The sequence below is a fragment of the Rhinatrema bivittatum genome, chromosome 13, assembly GCF_901001135.1.
Source record: "Rhinatrema bivittatum chromosome 13, aRhiBiv1.1, whole genome shotgun sequence".
Classification (NCBI taxonomy): domain Eukaryota; kingdom Metazoa; phylum Chordata; class Amphibia; order Gymnophiona; family Rhinatrematidae; genus Rhinatrema; species Rhinatrema bivittatum.
In genome coordinates this window covers 10,238,022-10,257,197 of record NC_042627.1, presented here as the reverse complement: position 1 = coordinate 10,257,197, position 19,176 = coordinate 10,238,022, and the positions used below count along the sequence as shown (strand labels likewise).

General features: G+C 42.9%; 1 protein-coding gene and 1 long non-coding RNA gene across 10 annotated transcripts in view; one reads left to right on the top strand and one right to left on the bottom strand.

Moving 5' to 3' along the window:
* The window catches only part of LOC115074783 (mucosa-associated lymphoid tissue lymphoma translocation protein 1-like), a 99,708-nt gene that overhangs the window by 54,427 nt on the left and 26,105 nt on the right, over positions 1-19,176 (top strand). For all 9 annotated transcript variants that reach the window (XR_003852341.1, XR_003852340.1, XM_029574607.1 and 6 more), the window contains exons 8-10: positions 5,622-5,648; positions 8,284-8,487; positions 16,853-17,030. Coding sequence is in view for 7 of the 9 variants with exons in the window: in XM_029574607.1 (XP_029430467.1) it covers positions 5,622-5,648; positions 8,284-8,487; positions 16,853-17,030 (409 nt within the window). In the remaining 2 variants the exon portion in view is untranslated. The remainder of the gene's footprint in view (positions 1-5,621; positions 5,649-8,283; positions 8,488-16,852; positions 17,031-19,176) is intronic.
* The window catches only part of LOC115074784, a 90,505-nt gene continuing 83,433 nt past the window's right edge, over positions 12,105-19,176 (bottom strand). The window contains exon 5 of the long non-coding RNA XR_003852342.1: positions 12,105-12,501. This is a non-coding gene — a long non-coding RNA (uncharacterized LOC115074784). The remainder of the gene's footprint in view (positions 12,502-19,176) is intronic.

The following is a 19,176-nucleotide window of genomic DNA, read 5'->3' as shown; positions in this document are numbered from 1 at the left end:
AGAGGCAGTGCATACAAATTTATCTCATATGTACCATGAAAAGCAGACCTGTCTGTGGCTTTTGAGGACTGGAGTTGGCCACCCTTGCTCTATAACACTGCTAAAATCCGTCTCTTCCTTTTGGAGCACGCTACCAGAATGCTCATCCACTCCCTCATGGACTGCTGCAATCTTCTCTTTGCAAACCATTTTTCTCCAGTGCAATCTCTTAAAAATGTGGCTGCACAACACAACTTCTCTTCTTTCAGCATCACTCTGACTGTGTACACTCTCTTCTCAAGACACTACAATGGCTCCACATTTGCTTCCGCATATAGTTCAAGCTTCTCTTACAAATGCATTCATTCTGCAGTTCCTCATTCCCACATCCTTCCTCTTGAACTCTGTTCAACATAGTAACATAGGAAATGACCGCAGAAAAAGACACACATGACCCATCCAGTCTGCCCTGAAGGCTTTTTAGGGTTGCAGCTACTGCTTTCATGCTTTATTACCATCAGTCAAGTCTCGGACAGTGAAATGCTAAGAGAAATTAGGGAAGCAAACCAAACTGGTAGTGTAGTAATAATGGGAGATTTCAATTACCCCAATATTGACTGGGAAAGTGAAACATCAGGGCATGCTAGAGAGATAAAGTTCCTGGATGGAATAAATTAGTTTTATGGAGCAATTGATTCAGGAACCAATGAGAGAGGGAGCAATTTTAGATCTAATTCTCAGTGGAGCACAAAATTTAGTGAGAGGTAATGGTGATGGGGCCGCTTGGCAATAATGATCATAATATGATCAAATTTGAATTAATGACTGGAAGGGGGACAATAAGTAAATCCACAGCTGTAGCACTAAGCTTTCAAAAGGGAAACTTTGATAAAATTAAAAAAAAATAGTTTAAAAAAATTGAAAGGTGCAACAGGTATTGGACTTTGTTAAAAAAAAAACAAGAAAAAAACAACATTCTAGCACAGTCCATATGTATTCCTCGCATTAAGAAAGATGGAAGGAAGGTGAAACAATTGCCAGCATGGCTAAAAAGTGAGGTGAAAGAGGTTATTTTAGCCAAAAGATCTTCATTCAAAAATTGGAAGAAGGATCCATTAGAAGAAAATAGGATTAAGTATAAGCATTGACAAGTTAAATGTAAGACACTGATATGACAGGATAAGAGAGAATTTGAAAAGAAATTAGCCTTAGAGGCAAAAACTCACAATAAAAACTTTTAAAAATATATCCAAAGCAGAAAGCCTGTGAGGAAGTCGGTTGGACCCTTAGATGATCGAGGGGTTAAAGGGGCACTTGGTATTTACTGAAGAGGATGTTGGGGAGATACTCATTCTGGAGATGGTTTCCTAGGATGATGACTCAGATGAACCAAATCACGGTGAACCTGGAAGATGTGGTAGGCCAGATTGTCAAACTGAAGAGTAGTAAATTACCTGGACCGGATGGTATTCACCCCAGGGTTCTGAAAAAACTAAAAAAATGAAATTTCAGACCTATTTCAATTAATTTGTAACCTATCATTAAAATCATCCATTGTACCTGAAGATTGCAAGATGGCCAATGTAACCCCAATATTTAAAAAGGGCTCCAGGTGTGATCCTGGAAACTATAGACCAGTGAGCATGACTTTAGTGCTGGGAAAAAATTGTGGAAACTGTTAGAATTCATGGTTTAATGGGACAAAGCCAGCAAGGAATTACCCAAGGGAAATCTTGCCTCACAGATCTCCTACATTTTTTTGAATGGGTGAATAAACGTGGTCAAAGGAGAACTAGTAGATGTGGTGTATTTGGCTTTTCAGAAGACATTCAACAAAATCCCACATGAGGCTTCTAAGAGAACTAAAAAGTCATGGTATAGAAGGCGATGTCCTTTTGTGGATTACAAACTGGTTAAAAGACAGGAAACAGAGAGTAGGATTAAATGGTCTGTTTTGACAGTGGAAAAAGGTAAACAATGGAGACCCTCAGGGATCTGTACTTGGACTGGAGCTTTTTAATATATTTATAAATGATCTGGAAAGGGGTACGACGAGTGAGGTGATCAAATTTGCGGATGACACAAAATTATGCAGAGTAGTTAAATCTCAAGCGGATTGTGATGAATTATAGGAGGACCTTGCAAGACTGGAAGATTGGGCATCCAAACGGCAGATGAAATTTAATGTGGACAAGTGCAAGGTGTTGCATATAGGGAAAAATAACCCTTGCTGTAGTTACACGATGTTAAGTTCCATATTAGGAACTACCACCCAGGAAAAAGATCTATGGATCATAGTGGATAATACTTTAAAATCGTTGGCTCAGTGTGCTGCAGCAGTCAAAAAAGCAAAAAGAATGTTAGGAATTATTAGGAAGGGAATGGTTAATAAAACGGAAAATGTCATAATGCCTCTGTATCGCTCCATGGTGAGACCGCACCTTGAATACTGTGTACAATTCTGGTCGCCGCATCTAAAATAAGATATAGTTGCGATGGAGAAAGTACAGAGAAGGGCAACCAAAATGATAAAGGGGATGGAACAGCTCCCCTATGAGGAAAGACTGAAGAGGTTAAACCTGTTCAGCTTGGAGAAGAAATGGCTGGAAGGGGGGGCGATATGATAGAGGTCTTTAAGATCATGAGAGGTCTTGAACGAGTAGATGTGAATCGGTTATTTACACTTTCGAATAATAGAAGAACTAGAGGGCATTCCATGAAGTTAGCAAGTAGCACATTTAAGTCTAATCAGAGAAAATTCTTTTTCATTCAATGCACAATTAAGCTCTGGAATTTATTGCCAGAGGATGTGGTTAGTGCAGTTAGTATAACTGGGTTCAAAAAAGGTTTGGATAAGTTCTTGGAGGAGAAGTCCATTAACGGCTATTAATCAAGTTTACTTAGGGAATAGCCACTACTATTAATTGCATCAGTAGCATGAGATCTTCTTGGTGTTTGGGTAATTGCCAGGTTCTTGTGGCCTGATTTGGCCTCTGTTGGAAACAGGATACTGGGCTTGATGGACCCTTAATCTGATCCAGCATGGCAATTTCTTATGTTCTTATGAATACTTTGTGCAATTCTGGTCACTGCATCTCAAAAAAGATATAGTTGCACTGGAGAAAGTGCAGAGAAGGGTGACCAAAATAAGTGGCATGGAACGGCTGCCCTATATGGAAACGCTAAGGAAGTTAGAGCTGTTCAGTTTGGAGAAGAGATGACTGAAGGAGGATATGATAGAGGTCCACAAAATCATGAAAGGACTTGAACAAGTGAATGTAAATCGGTTATTTACTCCTTCAGATAATACAAGGACTAGGTGGCACTCCATGAAGTTAGCAAGTAGCTCATATAAAACAAATCAAAGAAAATTATTTTTCACTCAGTGCATAGTTAAGCTCTGGAATTCATTGCCAGAGGATGTGGTTACAGAAGTTAGTGTAACTGGGTTTGAATAAGTTCCTAGAGAAAAATCCATAAACTGCTATCTACCTTATAAATGGGCCATTTATAAGGTAATGGGCACAGCTCTACTGCGCATGTGCGGGCAAGGACGTCGGTCTTAGGCGGCGTCGGGTGGCAGCGGCGGCAGCGAGCGGCGGCGAACAACGACGATGATGAGCAGCGGCAGCAGCGCGGCCAGTAGCGAGGGAGGGGAGAGAGAGGGAGGGAGGGACGGAGTGGGAGGGAGGGAGGGGGAGGGACTGAGAGGGAGGGAGGTAGGGGGTGGGGAAGAGTGAGGGGAGAGGGAGAATGAGGGAGAGGTGAGAGACAGGGATGTGAGTAAGTGGAAGGGTAAGAAGTTGTGGAGCAGAGAAAAAGGGAGTGGAGGAGGGCTGAGGGAGATGGGATTGAGACAGGGTGGGGAGTGACTGAGGGAAGGGGAGAGAGGTGGGAGTGACTGAGGGAAGGGGAGGGAGGTGAGAGTGAGGGGAAGGAGGCAGTGGGAGACAGAGAGTGAGTAAGACTGAGGGGTGGGAAGGGGGTGAGTGACTGAGGGGAAGGGGGAATGAGGGAGAAAAAGTGTAGGAGGGTGCTGTTTTCGAAAATGGACCGAAAACAAAAATGTAATGTAGCCCGTTGTGACGGGCTTAACGGCTTGTTAATTAATAAGCTACAGTAGCTTGAGATTTATTTAATATTTGGGTACTTGCCAGGTACTTGTGACTTGGATTGGCCACTATTGGAAACAGGATGCTGGGCTTGATGGACCCTTGGTCTGACCCAGTATGGCATGTTCTTATTTTCTTATCTTCACTCTTATCTGCGTCCTTCTCCAACACCAATGCCCCACTTTTCACCTTGTTGTGCCGTTTGTTTGGAATAGACTCCCTGAGTCCGTGCGACTTGCTCTGTATTCAAGTACAGGCTAGAAACTCAACTTTCTGAAGCTGCTTTTAAATCCTAACCACTTCTCTGCAATAAGTGCACTTCCCCTAGACTCGTTTGTCTTGACTAGATTGTAAGCTCCATGGAGCAGGGACTGTCGGGTATGTATATCTGTATAAATAGCAGAAGCAGTAGTAATTTCTCCTTCCACTTCTCTCTCATCTGCTGTTTGTCCTTCATCTTTTTCTTATGCCTGAAAGCAGCTGCAAGAGCTACAGAGTCTTCGAAATGTCACCCTCAGTGTTTGTTCTCTTTATAGCGCTTCATCTTTTGCTTCTGTTTCTAGGGCTCCAACCTCTTTCTTGTCCTAAGGTATTTTAGAATAATAATGTCAGCATTCTGTATGGTGTCCTGGTATTTTGCTTGTTTTAAGGCAAGGTGCAGATCTTGGAACTGCCTCCCATGGTTTGAGAGCCGATCAGGTTGGCGTCCACTCTTCCGCCGCCCGCCCTGTTTCCTGTTGAGTGCAGGGGGCTCCAGATGTGCCCAGCGGTGCCCGATTTACTCAAGGGCCATCATGGGGGCGGCGGGGAGCGGCAGTGGCTAAATAGGAGGAGCTTTGACAGAACTTCACATTTTCCTAAAATACTAAACCACAATTAACCTAAAAGCTTTCTGCATGGTTTTATTTGTTTTGGGCTGCAACGTTATCTGGGGAAAAAAAAAAGATTTTGCCCAAATACTGCCGCTACTGGTCCTGTTTTATCGTGGCTTGTGTGGTTGGATGAGCCGTCCTTTATTGCCATTCAAGGCTGCCACTCCACCCCGGGCTTTACGTTCGGCCGGCAGGAATCTCCTGAAGATTGCTTTTTCTCCGCACACTTCATTTTTGTGATTGCAAGAGATCAAACCTTTACTGTGACGGGCCAGGTCCCGAGGAGAGCTTCACCAGCTGATCGGAGAGCGGACTCAAGTTAAAAACCTTTTAGGAAAACAACGGAAAGCTCTTTCTTTGCACAGGAATTTGGAAGCTCGGGTGATACCGTAAGCCGGGCTGTACATCTTTTTTTTTTTTCAAGTAGATTTGGAAGGCTTGATCGTATGATTTGGCCTGGTCAGTGTCCTGTTTTACGCAGCTTAGCTTATCTGAGTCCTGCAGAGTTGTCATTTAATTTGTTAAATGTTAATTTTATGAATGCATTATTTGTAACCCATTTAGAATGGATGATAAGCAACTTGATTGGCAGCAGCCTTGCATTTGTTTGTTTAATTTAAGACAGTCTATTTTTAAAAAAATGTTTCTTGTTTTTCAGAGCCAGAAGGAAAAGATCGATTTTATGGTGAGTAAAACAAATCAGAGAAAATTATTTTTCACTCAACGCACAGTTAAGCTCTGGAATTTGTTGCCAGAGGATGTGGTTAGTGCAGTTAGTGTAGCTGGGTTTAAAAAAGGTTTGGATAAGCTCTTGGAGGAGAAGTCCATTAACGGCTATTAATCAAGTTTACTTAGGAAATAGCCACTGCTATTAATTGCATCAGTAGCATGGGATCTTCTTAGTGTTTGGGTAATTGCCAGGTTCTTATGGCCTGGATTGGCCACTGTTGGAAACAGGATGCTGGGCTTGATGGACCCTTGTTCTGACCCAATATGGCAACTTTTTATGTTCTTATAATGGATTTTGCACTTTGTGTACCATTCCAGGCTCTTGTCCTGCTGCTTTGATAAGAAGCATTAGTGCAGTGGTTCTCAACCTTTTTTCTGTCGGGACACACCTGACAGATGGTTCTCACATGCGTGACACACTGACCCATGATCGTTACAGGGCTAGATGTAAAAGTACAGTTTGCATCCACGGGAACCCCCCTGAGCCACAATAATGGATGTAAAGCAGAATTATGACATTCCCCATACAACTCGCCCTACAAAAAAGATATTCTGGTTCTGGTGTCATGTCAGTAACAGCAACTCAAACTCCTTCTACTTCCAGGCTCAATAGCCCTACTTATGAAAAGACAGCAGTTTACCACCAATGCATATCCTCTTGGGAAAACACAACAAATAAGACTGATAAAACTCTTACATGCTAGTAAAATATCTCATCTCGGTAACAGACACAGAACCGACCTAACATACTCCCAGGATCTGTAGTAATGCACATAAACTAATCCGCACACAGTTACACCTGTATTATGGAATACACTCAAACAGGAGCAACCCTATCTATGAAAAGGCAACACTACAAATATTAAATAAGGCCCTAAAAACCAATACACCTCTTATTAGGAAAACAGAACTAGCAAGCAGCTATAGATCCCCACACAGAAATAATTGTAAAACTATACTAATAAGCAGAATAAATGTTTCTAAACAGCTATGAACAGAATAACATGCAACAATTAAAAACTCATAAAAACTATTAAACATTCTCCAAACACCAATAAAATATTTCAAAACAGACATCACATAATATTAAAAAATTAAAATGGCAGTCAATCAAGAAAAATAAACTTAAAAAGCCACCTTAACTTACCCCCTCCAGCAGCTCTCCCACTCCCCTTCCAGGCAGGCCGTGGCACTCACCAGAAGCAGCAGTAAAAGCTAAGCTCTATACTCATGGTCCTCTTCCTTAGTGCCCATGTCTCTCACACACACACACCATACCAGTCATGCCCCCATGACCAGTTTCTGTCTCTCACACACCAATAATCTCCCAACCAGTCTTTGACACACACACCAGTCACCTTCCTGAACAGTTTCTCTCATACCATACACACACACACACAGGCTTCTCACCCCCATGCTGTGTCTCACACACACCCATGGGATTCACAGTCAAAGTGAATATCATTGATAATACCCATTCAAGCACCTAAAAAGTTAGTGTACCCCTCTCTGTCTGCCCTTGAACAGCAATTAAATCCTCCATCCTTCCACCTCTTCATACTTTCCTAAGCACCATTACCTGGCATGTAGAGCTTACATCCCCTAATACTCAGGTACCAGGGAGTTCTTCCCAAGTCCACACTCAAGGACAGGTGAGCCACATGCTCCCAGAGCCAAGTTGTGGGACATTGGCTCATCTCCCAATGCCTCTTCCATTCCACACATCAACAGAAACCAGATATTTCTACTCCCATTATTTCCGCATCTCTTGTCACCTCTTCTGGGACGTAGAATGTACATCCCCAAATAACCCTAGGGTCACTCACGACGCCGTGACCTTAGGAACCTCTTTTCCTTCATCCCGGGCCTCTCGCTCGGACCTGGTCTCCTCCCCACTCCAAAGCTTAATTCTCTCCTCAGAGCTCCCCTACATCTCTCTCTCGGGCACCCACTTCCTTGGCTTCACAAATGTCCTGTCCCCGGGAGGAAAACGTCTTCTCCTCCTCCTCCTTTCACTGTTCTAGTCAGTTCCTCACAGAGAGGAATCACCACATCACTCCAACTCCATGGTCCCGGGCCTTTTCTTTTGAGGGGAAACGTCCCTACAGGGTCCCCACCAGCCTACGGGCTTGGCCTTCCCAGGGCAAATACATTGTTGAAGGTCCCGTTCTCTCAAATTCCAACTTAGTAAGGGCAGCTCCCACCAAATCAACCCAGGATTTATACAGCCCTGGAACACCTCCCAACCCATCAAAACCTCTTCTAACTTAAGGAGACACCACACCACCCAACACAGCAACAACCAAATACCTTTCCCCCTACCGGGTACCGTATCTGAGCGTTGCACCAAGTGCCGCCCCATAGTGACTCCAAAGAACTGCAATTTCAAACAACCAAATATTTTTCGCACACTGCAGGCAATAACTCTGCTGGGTCTCCCCCACCCAAAATATGTAGTACTATTAGACGTGAAAAGGACACAGATATAGAAGTTGCTCAACAACAGGGTGTGGGGAAGAGAGAGTATTATCTGAAAGTTCAAACATTTTTCTTGTCTTTTTTTTTTTTGTTTCTTCTTTTATTTTGCTCAGCAACTGACAAGGTGGCACTGCTGATAGGAAACAACCAGTATCTGAGTCACCCCAGCCTGTTGGCCCCTATGATGGATGTCTTTGAGCTGACCCTCCTGCTCAGGCAGCTCAACTTCCGGGTCGTCTCCCTTCTTGATCTGACCAAATCCGAGATGCTGACTGCCGTCAACCAGTTCCTGCAGCTTCTGGGCAAAGGTGTCTATGGTGAGTGACTCCCAGACAACCTTCGATTTGTCCTCTTTTTGGAATTTTATAAGGTTAGGTTGAACATCCATGATAAGGAGTGGCCTCGCAATAGGAGACATGGGTTCAAATCCCACCTCTGCCATCGGCTCTTACTGTGCCACCGAGCGACTCTTAACCTCTCTGTTTCAGGTAACCACTTAACTGGTAAAGCCCTTTGGTTGCATTTGTAGTGCCGCTGGTTAACTATAGCCACCTAACTAGGACATCTCTTTGACTTGACCAGACTTTTAGGCCAGGAATGTGAATCCTGCACTGTAGGGGGGCGGGGGGGGGGGAACAGGGGGGCAGTTGGGCGATAGCCTGCAGCCGGCCGCACCACGTGGATACTGTTCCCCGCGCTACTGCCAGCGATAATGTTCGAAACATTATCGCCGGCAGTGGTGCCGCTGCCGATTTACCATAATTCCCCTCCCTAACTCCATCCCGACTCCTCCCCTCCCGCTAATTTAAATCTTAACCGCTGCGATAAGGCCCTTATCGCAGCTTGGAAAATAACCCACTTAACCAGCTAAGTCATCCGGATAACTCTGAATATTGAATTTTGCCAGCTAACTTAACTCAACTCCTCCCAGTTATGCCCCTGGAATGCCCCTAATTTAGCTGGATAAATTCTACAGTTATCTTATTAACCGGCTAGAATTCAGCCAGATAAGTACCCAAATATTAATTTAGCTGGCTAACTTCTAAGTTAGCTGGCCCTTTAGCTCCCATTGTGTCAATCTAGATTGTGAGTTCTTCAGGTCACAGTGTCATTGTACCTAAGATTAGCCTAATAGTTAGAGTCTAATGACTGAGAACCTGCGTTCAAATCCCACTACTGCTTTTTCTGATCTTGGGCAAGTCACTTCACCTTCCATTGCCTCAGGAACAAACTTGGGGCCTGATTTACTAAGGGTTTGTTCCCAATTCTGTGACTATAGGAAAAATGCTTAATAAATGAGGCCCTTAGTAATTGTAATCCCTAAGGGATAAGGAAATACCTACAGTACCTGAATATAATCTGCTATGAAATATCATAAAGAATAAAATATAAATGCAATTGCTTAGAATTATTACTAATACTACTTGTAATTTCTATGGTGCTATTAGACTTACACAGTACTGTGCACCTTATATAATTTGTTGCATGGTACCAAATAAAAGCAGAAATGAATAAATAGTCCAGGGATATAGTAAGGGTATAACATTTTTTAATGGTCTGCATATGAATGTCGGCAGAAAAGCATATAAATTACATCAGTTTTCAATGAGAATGTGCACACATATGTTCGCATGGAAAAATATCCCACCAAAACTACCAGCACGTAATTACACCTGCTAAAAATGTATGCAGACAATTTTCAGGAAATCTTACACACCTGCTTTTGAAAATGCAAAATTGTGCGCTCGTAAGTGCAAGCCCCTCCCCACCCCCAGGAAGACCTCTGCTCAGTCTAGCTAAATGCACATGTAACCATGACATACACGTGTGAAGTTTACCTGCCTCATCAGGCAGGCAAGTATGTAACAGGCCATTTCCCTGGGCAAAACACTGTTGTCACTAAGGAAGTGCCTTTGCAAACCACCCTCCCTGTAATTAACACAAGCCATGTGCTTACAGCTGAGGGGATGCTCCAGCAGAAACAGTTTACAGTCTGCTGAGCAAGCTATGGCTGTCACATGTGATGAATGTCTTGGTTGTTTATCACAACAGGTAGAGTAAACACGTGCAATACCTCTGTTCCACATATAAACTATACACTCACTACAGAGGAAGTCAGCAATATATAATGCCCCAATTTTATTGTATGCACAATTGTATCCAATGTATTTAACACACATATTACATAAATCCTACTATGTGTAATTATGATCTCCCTGACATTAAAACAAGATCATCCATACCTTACCCTCCATTAAATACATCCATACCACTGAAATCATCCACATCACTCATAACTCCTAAAATCACTAACAAACTTTTAAACTTGCATAATTACAGTATCCCTTCATATGACATGATAGGTTACATGAATATCCATATCTCATAAATGTACATCTTATTTATACAAGAAAACACATCAAGTCATAATATGCAAGTGTCAACCTCAAACAATGTGATATGCATCTATATAAATATGCATCCTTCAATCAATCTGTATAAATGCGCTTCTTTCAATTGTTTTAATAGTTACAGACTTAATCCTGCTACACTGCTCCGACGAGGCTCTCGTTTCGCCCGTAGAGACGGGCTTCTTCAGGGAATGATGATTATCTCTAGTGCTAATATATTATCCTGCTGACATCATTAGTATACAGTTGTCTTCATGTTAGGTACTGCATTTATTCCCGTTCATCAATCACCGTCAAAAGGGTAACGTCTTCACCAATACTTCTGTATTATGCAAGAGCTATCCACACATAGCACCGGACTCAGCCAATACTGCCGAAGCTGTACATCAATTTGTCACCAGCTCATATTCTTGTCAACTTCTTCTGCCGGAGTTAAACATCCATTTCAGAAAAATTTAAGTGTTTCCGTGTTCAAATGGCACCCTTGGATCGTTAAAGCTTTGTACGCCTGCTCACAGCGTTTTACCGGAATTAAGGTGTTTTTCTACTAACCCACAGGACCCACATTAATTCCGGTAAAACGCTGTGAGCAGGCGTACAAAGCTTTAACGATCCATGGATGCCATTGAATGGAGGGTAAGGTATGGATGATATTGTTTTAATGTCAGGGAGATCATAATTACACATAGTAGGATTTATGTAATATATGTGTTAAATACATTGGATAAAATTGTGTATACAATAAAATTTGGGCGTTATATATTGCTGACTTCCTCTGTAGTGAGTGTATAGTTTTGGTTGTTTACCAAGCAGATTAGGCATTTTACTTTTTCCATATTTGATTGGCTGGTGATGACATTTGGTGATAAGATGCCAAGTAAACAAAAATTCAGAATTTACAAAACAACCCACGTAGTGACTTCAGCTTCAACCCAAGCTCCCTCTCCCCTGCCCACCAGAAGAAAGTCATAGAAAGTTTGGGGCATTTTGTGAAGTGCATTATCATAATTCCGATAACCTTGTTTACCCAGTTTCAGAATTAGAAGGCTGTGTTGTAATAACCACGAGCTGTGAGCGAAGGGTTAGAGAACGGGGAGGAGAGGTCAAGACTAGACTGAGCACTCCTCCTCCCTTGAAGCTCTTGCATTATCACATGCCCTGGAGCATTTCACGCACTTACATAGTAACATAGTAATGAGGGCAGAAAAAGACCAAATGGTCCATTCAGTCTGCCCAGAAAATTTCCTATGGCAATAACTGCTCTATGCAGGTTACCCCCATGCATTGTGTTAAGGGTAGCAATGTTTACAGTCAAAACCAGGCAACTGTCAAACCCATAACATAATTACTGCTAGCAACGTTTTTACAGGGTGAGCAGACTTCTTCATAATTCAGACAATGCTAAGCCTTCTTTGACCACGAATAACACAGGCACAGCAAGATCTACTGTCCAAAAGGGAACATTCAAAATTTGTTTTTATTTTGCTAAATCCATAATTTAATTATTTGAAGTGCCTGTTTAAGTTTAGAAATTACACACTTAGCAAAGAATAGGTGCATTGTTCTCAAATTTGTTTTATTCCCTTTGGAAGTCCGAGAGCCCAGCTTGGTGTTCTTGCGGGACACCCAACAGAAGAGGCATCGTGAATGCACAGCTCTTCTCCTGCACCTGGAGCGTCTTTCGGGCAACAGTGGATTATGGTTGCACAGTGAAAACATCCTTGCAAGGACTTTGGGCCACAAAAGAGATAGAAATGCCCCTATGTTTTAATATTTTTATGGGGTATGGGATATTTCTGAAAGTCACCATAGGATGGGAGGCGATGGCTTACTCTAGATTGGTCACTGGAAGGAAATAAATAGTGGAGGGTCGCAGGGATCTGCACTGGGACCAGCTTGTTTAACTTATCCATTAATGATCTGGGAAAGAAAACGAGTAAGGTGATCAGATCTGAAGATGACACAAAATTAATTCAAAGTTGTTAAAACACGAGCGGATTGTGGGGAAATGCAGGAGGACCTTGTGATACCAGGGGACTTTGGGATCTAGATGGGAGATGAAATTTAAGGTGGAAAAGTGCAAAGTGATGACGTAGGGAAAAATGTCAAACACGCCTGTTTTTCAGTGACGAGAGAATGTGCCTTTGCAGTAGTGGCTCCATCTTTTTGGAACTCTCTCGCTGAGGAAATAAGGGAAAGTATGTTTAGAAGATCCGAAAAGTTATAGGCCAGTCTTGAACCTGACCTCATTAGGGAAGTTGCTTGAGAAAGCAGTATTATTTAGGCAACTGAAGAAATATCCGCAGGACCACAATATCTTTCATTCTAATCAAAGTGACTTTCATACAAATTATAGTACCGAATCTGTCTTACTTTCAGTTATTGACTATTTGTTGATTGTACTGATACTGGGAAGGCAGTTGTTATTGCCATAAACTTGGATTTGTCCTCGCCATTTGATTTAGCAAATCACGATATTCTTCTTTCACAACTTAAATCATTTGGAATGACCGGGGATGTCTACAATGGTTTACTTCCTTTTTGTCCCAGAGGATGCAGAGGTCAGGGGACGCCTGCAGTGCTCAGATTGGATTATAACAAACGTAGGTGAACTGCAAGGATTTGTGCTGTCGCCTCGCCTTTTCAATGTTTACTTACAACCATTGTGTAAGCTGCTTGATTCCTTTCACATCTTTTTTTAAGGTTTATGCTGCTGGTATCCAGCTCTATTTTGAGGTCACATCTGATTGGCAAGCGACATTCACCCTGATTTCTCCGTGCTTATTAGCAGTTAGCAATTGCTGCAGGATAATGTCTTAATCCTTAATTTATCAAAATCTGAGGCCCTTTGGTTTTCGTGGAAACCTTGGCCAGAAGGTCTGCCCACTATCCTGGTTGAGGGGGGTCAATATTGAATTTTCTGACCAAGTCTGGAACTTGGGGTTTTATTTTGACTCACTATTGACTTACAGAAAACAAATAAATTCTTCGGGATACTTCAAACTGAAACAACTTAGACATCTTAGACCTCTAATTGAGCAGTCTGATTTTCACACCATAGTCCAGGCTTTTATTATGACAACCTTGGACTATGGAAATTCTCTCTATTTGGGGATTCCCAAAAATAGGATGCAAGCATTACAGCTCCTACAAAATGTAGCAGCCAGGTTGGTTTTGAATGCCCCACAGCGAGATCATGTCACTCCATTGTTATACCAGCTCCATTGGTTACCTGTGGATCAGAGGGTCAAATTTAAGATCTTAACCCTTATGTTTAAATCAGTTCATGGAATGGCTCTAATATTTTTATCTAATCTTTTTAAAGATTATGGTCCTAGCAGAATCTGTTCAGCCAATAAGAAATATCTTGATATGTCATTAGCAGAGGCGATACATTTTCAGGATATTAGGCATCAGGCATTATCTATTGGGGGTGTTGTGCTGTGGAACAGTTTAACTGATGAGGTACGAGAAATAACAGATTTTAAACTATTTCGAAAAATACTAAAAGCAGCTTTATTTAGAGAAGCATTCTTGTGAAATTGATATTTTTAACTATTTTAATTCCTGTTGATTGCAATATGTTTTATGTTACTTATTGTTTTATGTTTACTTTTGTAATCCGCCTAGCATGAGATAGTTACTGTAGGCAGAATAGAAATAGTTTAACAAAATAAATAACTTCTTCAAATTGCTGCTAAAAATATTTTTGTACAAGCAGGCTTATTTGTAATTAGAGAGACAATAAGATCTGCTATTTTTACCCTATGTGGTTATTTTAGTTTTACTAAATTGTATTTTAGGTAATGGTATTTCACATATTGTTTTACTTGATGTTATTTGATTTGTGTAGGTGGTTTATGTTTTGAATTGTTTCTGTTGCCATGTAGAAATTGCTTAAAGGTGAATTTTAAAAGCCCTAGGCGCGAGCAAAAAAGTTTTGCAAAAAAGAGGTGGGACATGGTCTTGGCGAGGCTTGGGCATTCCTAGATTTCTTAACGAAATCTGCACGTATTTCCACGCACACCGGGATCCCCTACCACGCACACCGGGATCCCCTACCACGCACACCGGGATCCCCTACCACGTACCAACTTTATTTCTGGTATGGATGACGTGAAAGTCCTAAAACAAGAAAACTAGAGAGGTTAGCGGGGTTTTAAAGGTTGGGGTTAACTATGCCAAAGGTAGGCGAGTTAACTAGGGGAGTTAGGAAGTCCTATCTTTTACTGGGCAAACTGGGAACGAACTGGGAAAATGGTGATTGCATCGGTGTGCGTGTCTACTAAAATCCACCCACTTGCGCGGTAGAGGCGACATTTGCACGCACATGTGCGTGTCTGTATAACGTTGTGCGCACATGTTGGCATGTGCAGCCTATTTTATACCACGTGTGCATATACGTATGTATGTTATAAAATGGCTGTGTCCATTGGTGCAAGCCGGCACATGCGTGTGCAAATGCACTCTCTCAGCTGTTTAAAAGTTACCGGCCCCAGTTTTAAGCGATTTAACAAATTTTAGTAAAGATAAAAATAATCCTAATTGCAGATACACGATGCTCTTTTGTATTAGAAATCAACACCCAGGAAAAGGAGCTGGAGTCCTTGTGGATGATAAGGTTGAAATCCTCAGCTTGGTGTGTGTGGGGGTGGTGAGAAGAGCAAACAGAATGTCAGGAATGGGAAAATATCATTTTGCCTGCACCTTGAGTACTGCGTGCACTTCTGGTCACCCCCATCTCAAGAAAGAGAGAGCAGAACTAGAAAAAGTGCAGAGGAGAGTGACAAAAATGATAAAGGGGAAGGAGCAGCTTCCTTATGGAGAGAGGCTAAACAGATCGAGGGTCTTTAGCTTGGAGGGGATATGTTTAGGTCTATAAAATTATGAATGTGGTGGAACTGGTAAATAGGGGATAGTTAGTTAGTTATCCTTTTAACTAGGACTAGGGGACACACCATGTAACTAAATGATAGCAGATTTACAATTGAAGAAAGTGTGTGTTTGTTTGTTTTTTTCATTCAGTGCACAATTAAGCAGTGTAATTTGCTGCCAGAGAATGTGGTCAAAGGTTAATAGCATAACTGGGTATAAAAAAATGTTTGGACAGACTGCTGGAAAACGAAACTTCTCAGCTAGGCAGATACAGGGGACCTGCCACCTCCTTTGCCTGGGGTTAAGTATCACTGAGGTGATCTTCCAGGTTCTTCCGAGAGACCCGAATCGGCCACTGTCGGAGAAGGGAACACCGGGCTCGATGGGCCTTGGATCGGTCCCAACCCTGGCGCTTCTTACGTGTGGCCTACTAAAAGTTAAAGCTCCTCACCAGGGCTTGTGGTTTCTGCACTGAACCCGCCACTGCTCGGAAAGTCACCAGGGGTAGCCAAGCCTGGAGATATAAAAAAAAAAAAAATGCATGTGCTGAGTGGTGAGGAAATCCTGGGCCGAGATCTGCCGCGGCCGGCAGGGCCCGGCTCTTGTGTCTCGGTTAAGCTGGGAGATAAAGAGGCCCCCTTTTTCCAGGAACTCCCCACATGCCTGGCTATGTATAGGCATGAGGGAGCCTCGGCAGCAGTGAACTTGCAGGGTGGCCTCTTTTAACCCCTTCAGCTCTCAGAAGCCTCGCAGGGCACCGGTTTGCTGCCTGCGCGGGAGGTGCGGGTTTTCAGGGACCCCCCCCCCCCTCCAATCTCACTTGCAGCGGATGTGGGTCTGGGGGCCGGCTTCGGAAGATTTCTTTATTTGAAAGGTTACATCCGTCTGTGCTTTACTGCACAGCTCCTGCTTTCAGGAGGCTCCACTGCTGTCATATACAGGAGGCAAGATCCAAACGCTTTTACATGGGCTAAACGGGGGGTTTGCCGCATAAAGACGAGGTGTGAAAATAGGACACTGATGTGTGTATTTTATTTACTCGTGAGTCACGGCAAGGAAGACCTTTGAATTGCATTTGGTTTGATGTTTTCATTCCGCTGAGCTCTGTAATCTCATTTTACAAATGGGTGTGTGGAGAAGAGGATTGGGTCGTGCCCTGGACCAAGGGGTTTTTTTTTACTTTAATTAAAATGTCACAGCAGACTGCGCCTTGCCACCACCATGAGCTTAGAAAAAAAAAACCTTCAGTGCTGATTTAAATGATTTTAGCAAGTAAAGCTCCTTCCCCCCTCACTTCTCCTCCACTGAGCCAGGTTTGGATTGCCCCCTTGGAGATTTTGTTATTTAGAGATCCACCCCGCCTTTTCAAAGCGGTGCCATCTCTCTTGCTCTCTAGGTTTATTCTACTATGCCGGGCACGGCTACGAACGCTCGGGGAGGAATTACATGGTGCCCATAGACGCCCCGCAGCCCTACAGACCCGAGAACTGCATCAGCGTCCAGAATATCCTGCAGAGGATGCAAGAGAGACAAACGGCCCTCAACATACTGCTGCTGGACACCTGCAGGAAATGGTAGGCACCCTCCGTCGGAGCAGTCACACTCTAACCCCCGTAGCAGGCTGCCCAGTCACTTACAGGCTGCAATGTCGCTGGAAAATCAGCTGTGCCACACTGACTCCCCAAGGGTGTTTAAAGCAAAGTGCATTGATATAGCTCATAAAACTCTCCTTTCAAGCAGAAAGCAACTTTAATCAAAAGCTTGGCTTCCCCTACAGTATGTGCTTTGGAAGTTAAGGCATGGTAGGAACTATTCTCACCCTGATGTGTGCTCTTAATGCTCAGCCTCATGCAAAAGCCTGACATCAGAACCCAGCTGGCAGTGCCACATTCAGAAGTAAAGCCAGAAATGATTGCAGAGGAAGCAGCTTTTGATTAAAAAAAAAAAGGTACTGCCTCCTTCGAAAAGTTGTAGAGTGTTACAGTCTGTCTTAGCTCTTCTGTAAACCCTCAGGAAAACATGTGAATACAGCGAAGGAGGTGCGGCACATCTGGATGGGGGTAAAAGGGGGAATGGCGCAGCCCTGGGGCAGATGGAAGGGACTTTTGTGTCCCAATTTATAAAACTTTACAGAAGGAAAGCAATAATATTTTGATGTTCCTCTGTCACAATAGGTTAGTTTTAGCCAATGTTTTTATGTGATTTTAGCAATAATGAGGCAGATATTAAAAAAAAAAAAAGATGACTGCTAAGTTTAGAAAGCTAAGGTAAGCACCTATTTGAACTTAGAAGCCTAAAAGATGAATTTTCAAAAGTTGCGCATGTAAAGCTGAGCAGTTAGATGTGCAGAAAAGCATATACGTGAGTGCATGCTGTTTGAGAAACCTCGCACACTCGCATAGATCAGGGTCCGTGAATACATTTTCTCATGTAAAAAGGGGCGGGCAAGAGGTTCCGGGGAGGGGCCGACGTTTACAGGAGTAAGTGGCTATTTTATATGCAATTTACACCTATAAATGTGGCACCTTACGCGCATATATTTACTGCTGCTCAGTGTCTCGAGCAAGTGATCATTAACATCTTTATAGTGAAAAAGATGATCAGGAGGGGGATCTGAGTGAAATGGGAGTGACTTCAGGCTGAAGAGCCAGCAGAGTCTTTACGAGCTGCAGATTAACTGGGTAAAGTGGTAGACTAATTGGTAAAACTGGTTAGTTCACTGCCGCTTGCATGTTAGAAAATGCCCCGACTTTTGAGTGTAAAAGCCGACTTACAGGGTAAATGCTTCTAAATAGCTTGTGTAAAAAATCTGCTCACATAGCCCTTTAGAATTTGATGTAGACGTACATGGGTAGCTCATTTCTGCACACTTATCGACATATTCTCCTAAGTAGCTGCTACTTAGATGGATAAGTCTGAAAAGCATTGCTTGTCTGTCTACATCGCACTTTTCAGACTTATCTGGCTATGTAAGATAGCCGGATAAGTCTAGAAAAAAGTGCTACTTAGCTGGGTAAGTCTAAAAGTGCTACATATCAAATTTAGCCAGATATGTAATGCTTTTTAGAATTATCTGGCTATCTCACGTAGTCGGATAAGTAGAACTTTTTCTAGATTTTTCTGCCTATCTTACATACAGGCCGATATAGTACAGTGCACTCCGGCAGAGCGCACTGTTAACCCGCGATTGGACGCGCGTTTTGGATGCGCTAGCTTTACCCCTTATTCAGTAAGGGGTAATAGCATGTCCAAAACGCGCGTCCAACCCCCCCCCCCCCCCCCCCGAACCTAATAGCGCCCGCAACATGCAAATGCATGTTGCGGGCGCTATTAGGTATTCCCGCGCAATACAGAAAGTAAAATGTGCAGCCAAGCCGCACATTTTACTTTCAGAAATTAGCGCCTACCCAAAGGTAGGCGCTAATTTCTTCGGGCACCGGGAAAGTGCACAGAAAAGCAGTAAAAACTGCTTTTCTGTGCACCCTCCGACTTAATATCATGGTGATATTAAGTCAGAGGTCCCGAAAGTTTAAAAAAAAAAAAAAGTAAAAAAAAATAGAAAAAAAATTTGAAATAGGCCCGCGGGTCGAAAACCGGACGCTCAATTTTGCCGGCGTCCAGTTTCCGAACCCATGGCTGTCAGTGGGCTCGAGAACCGACGCTGGGAAAATTGAACGTCTGCTGTCAAACCCACTGACAGCCGCCACTCCTGTGGAAAAA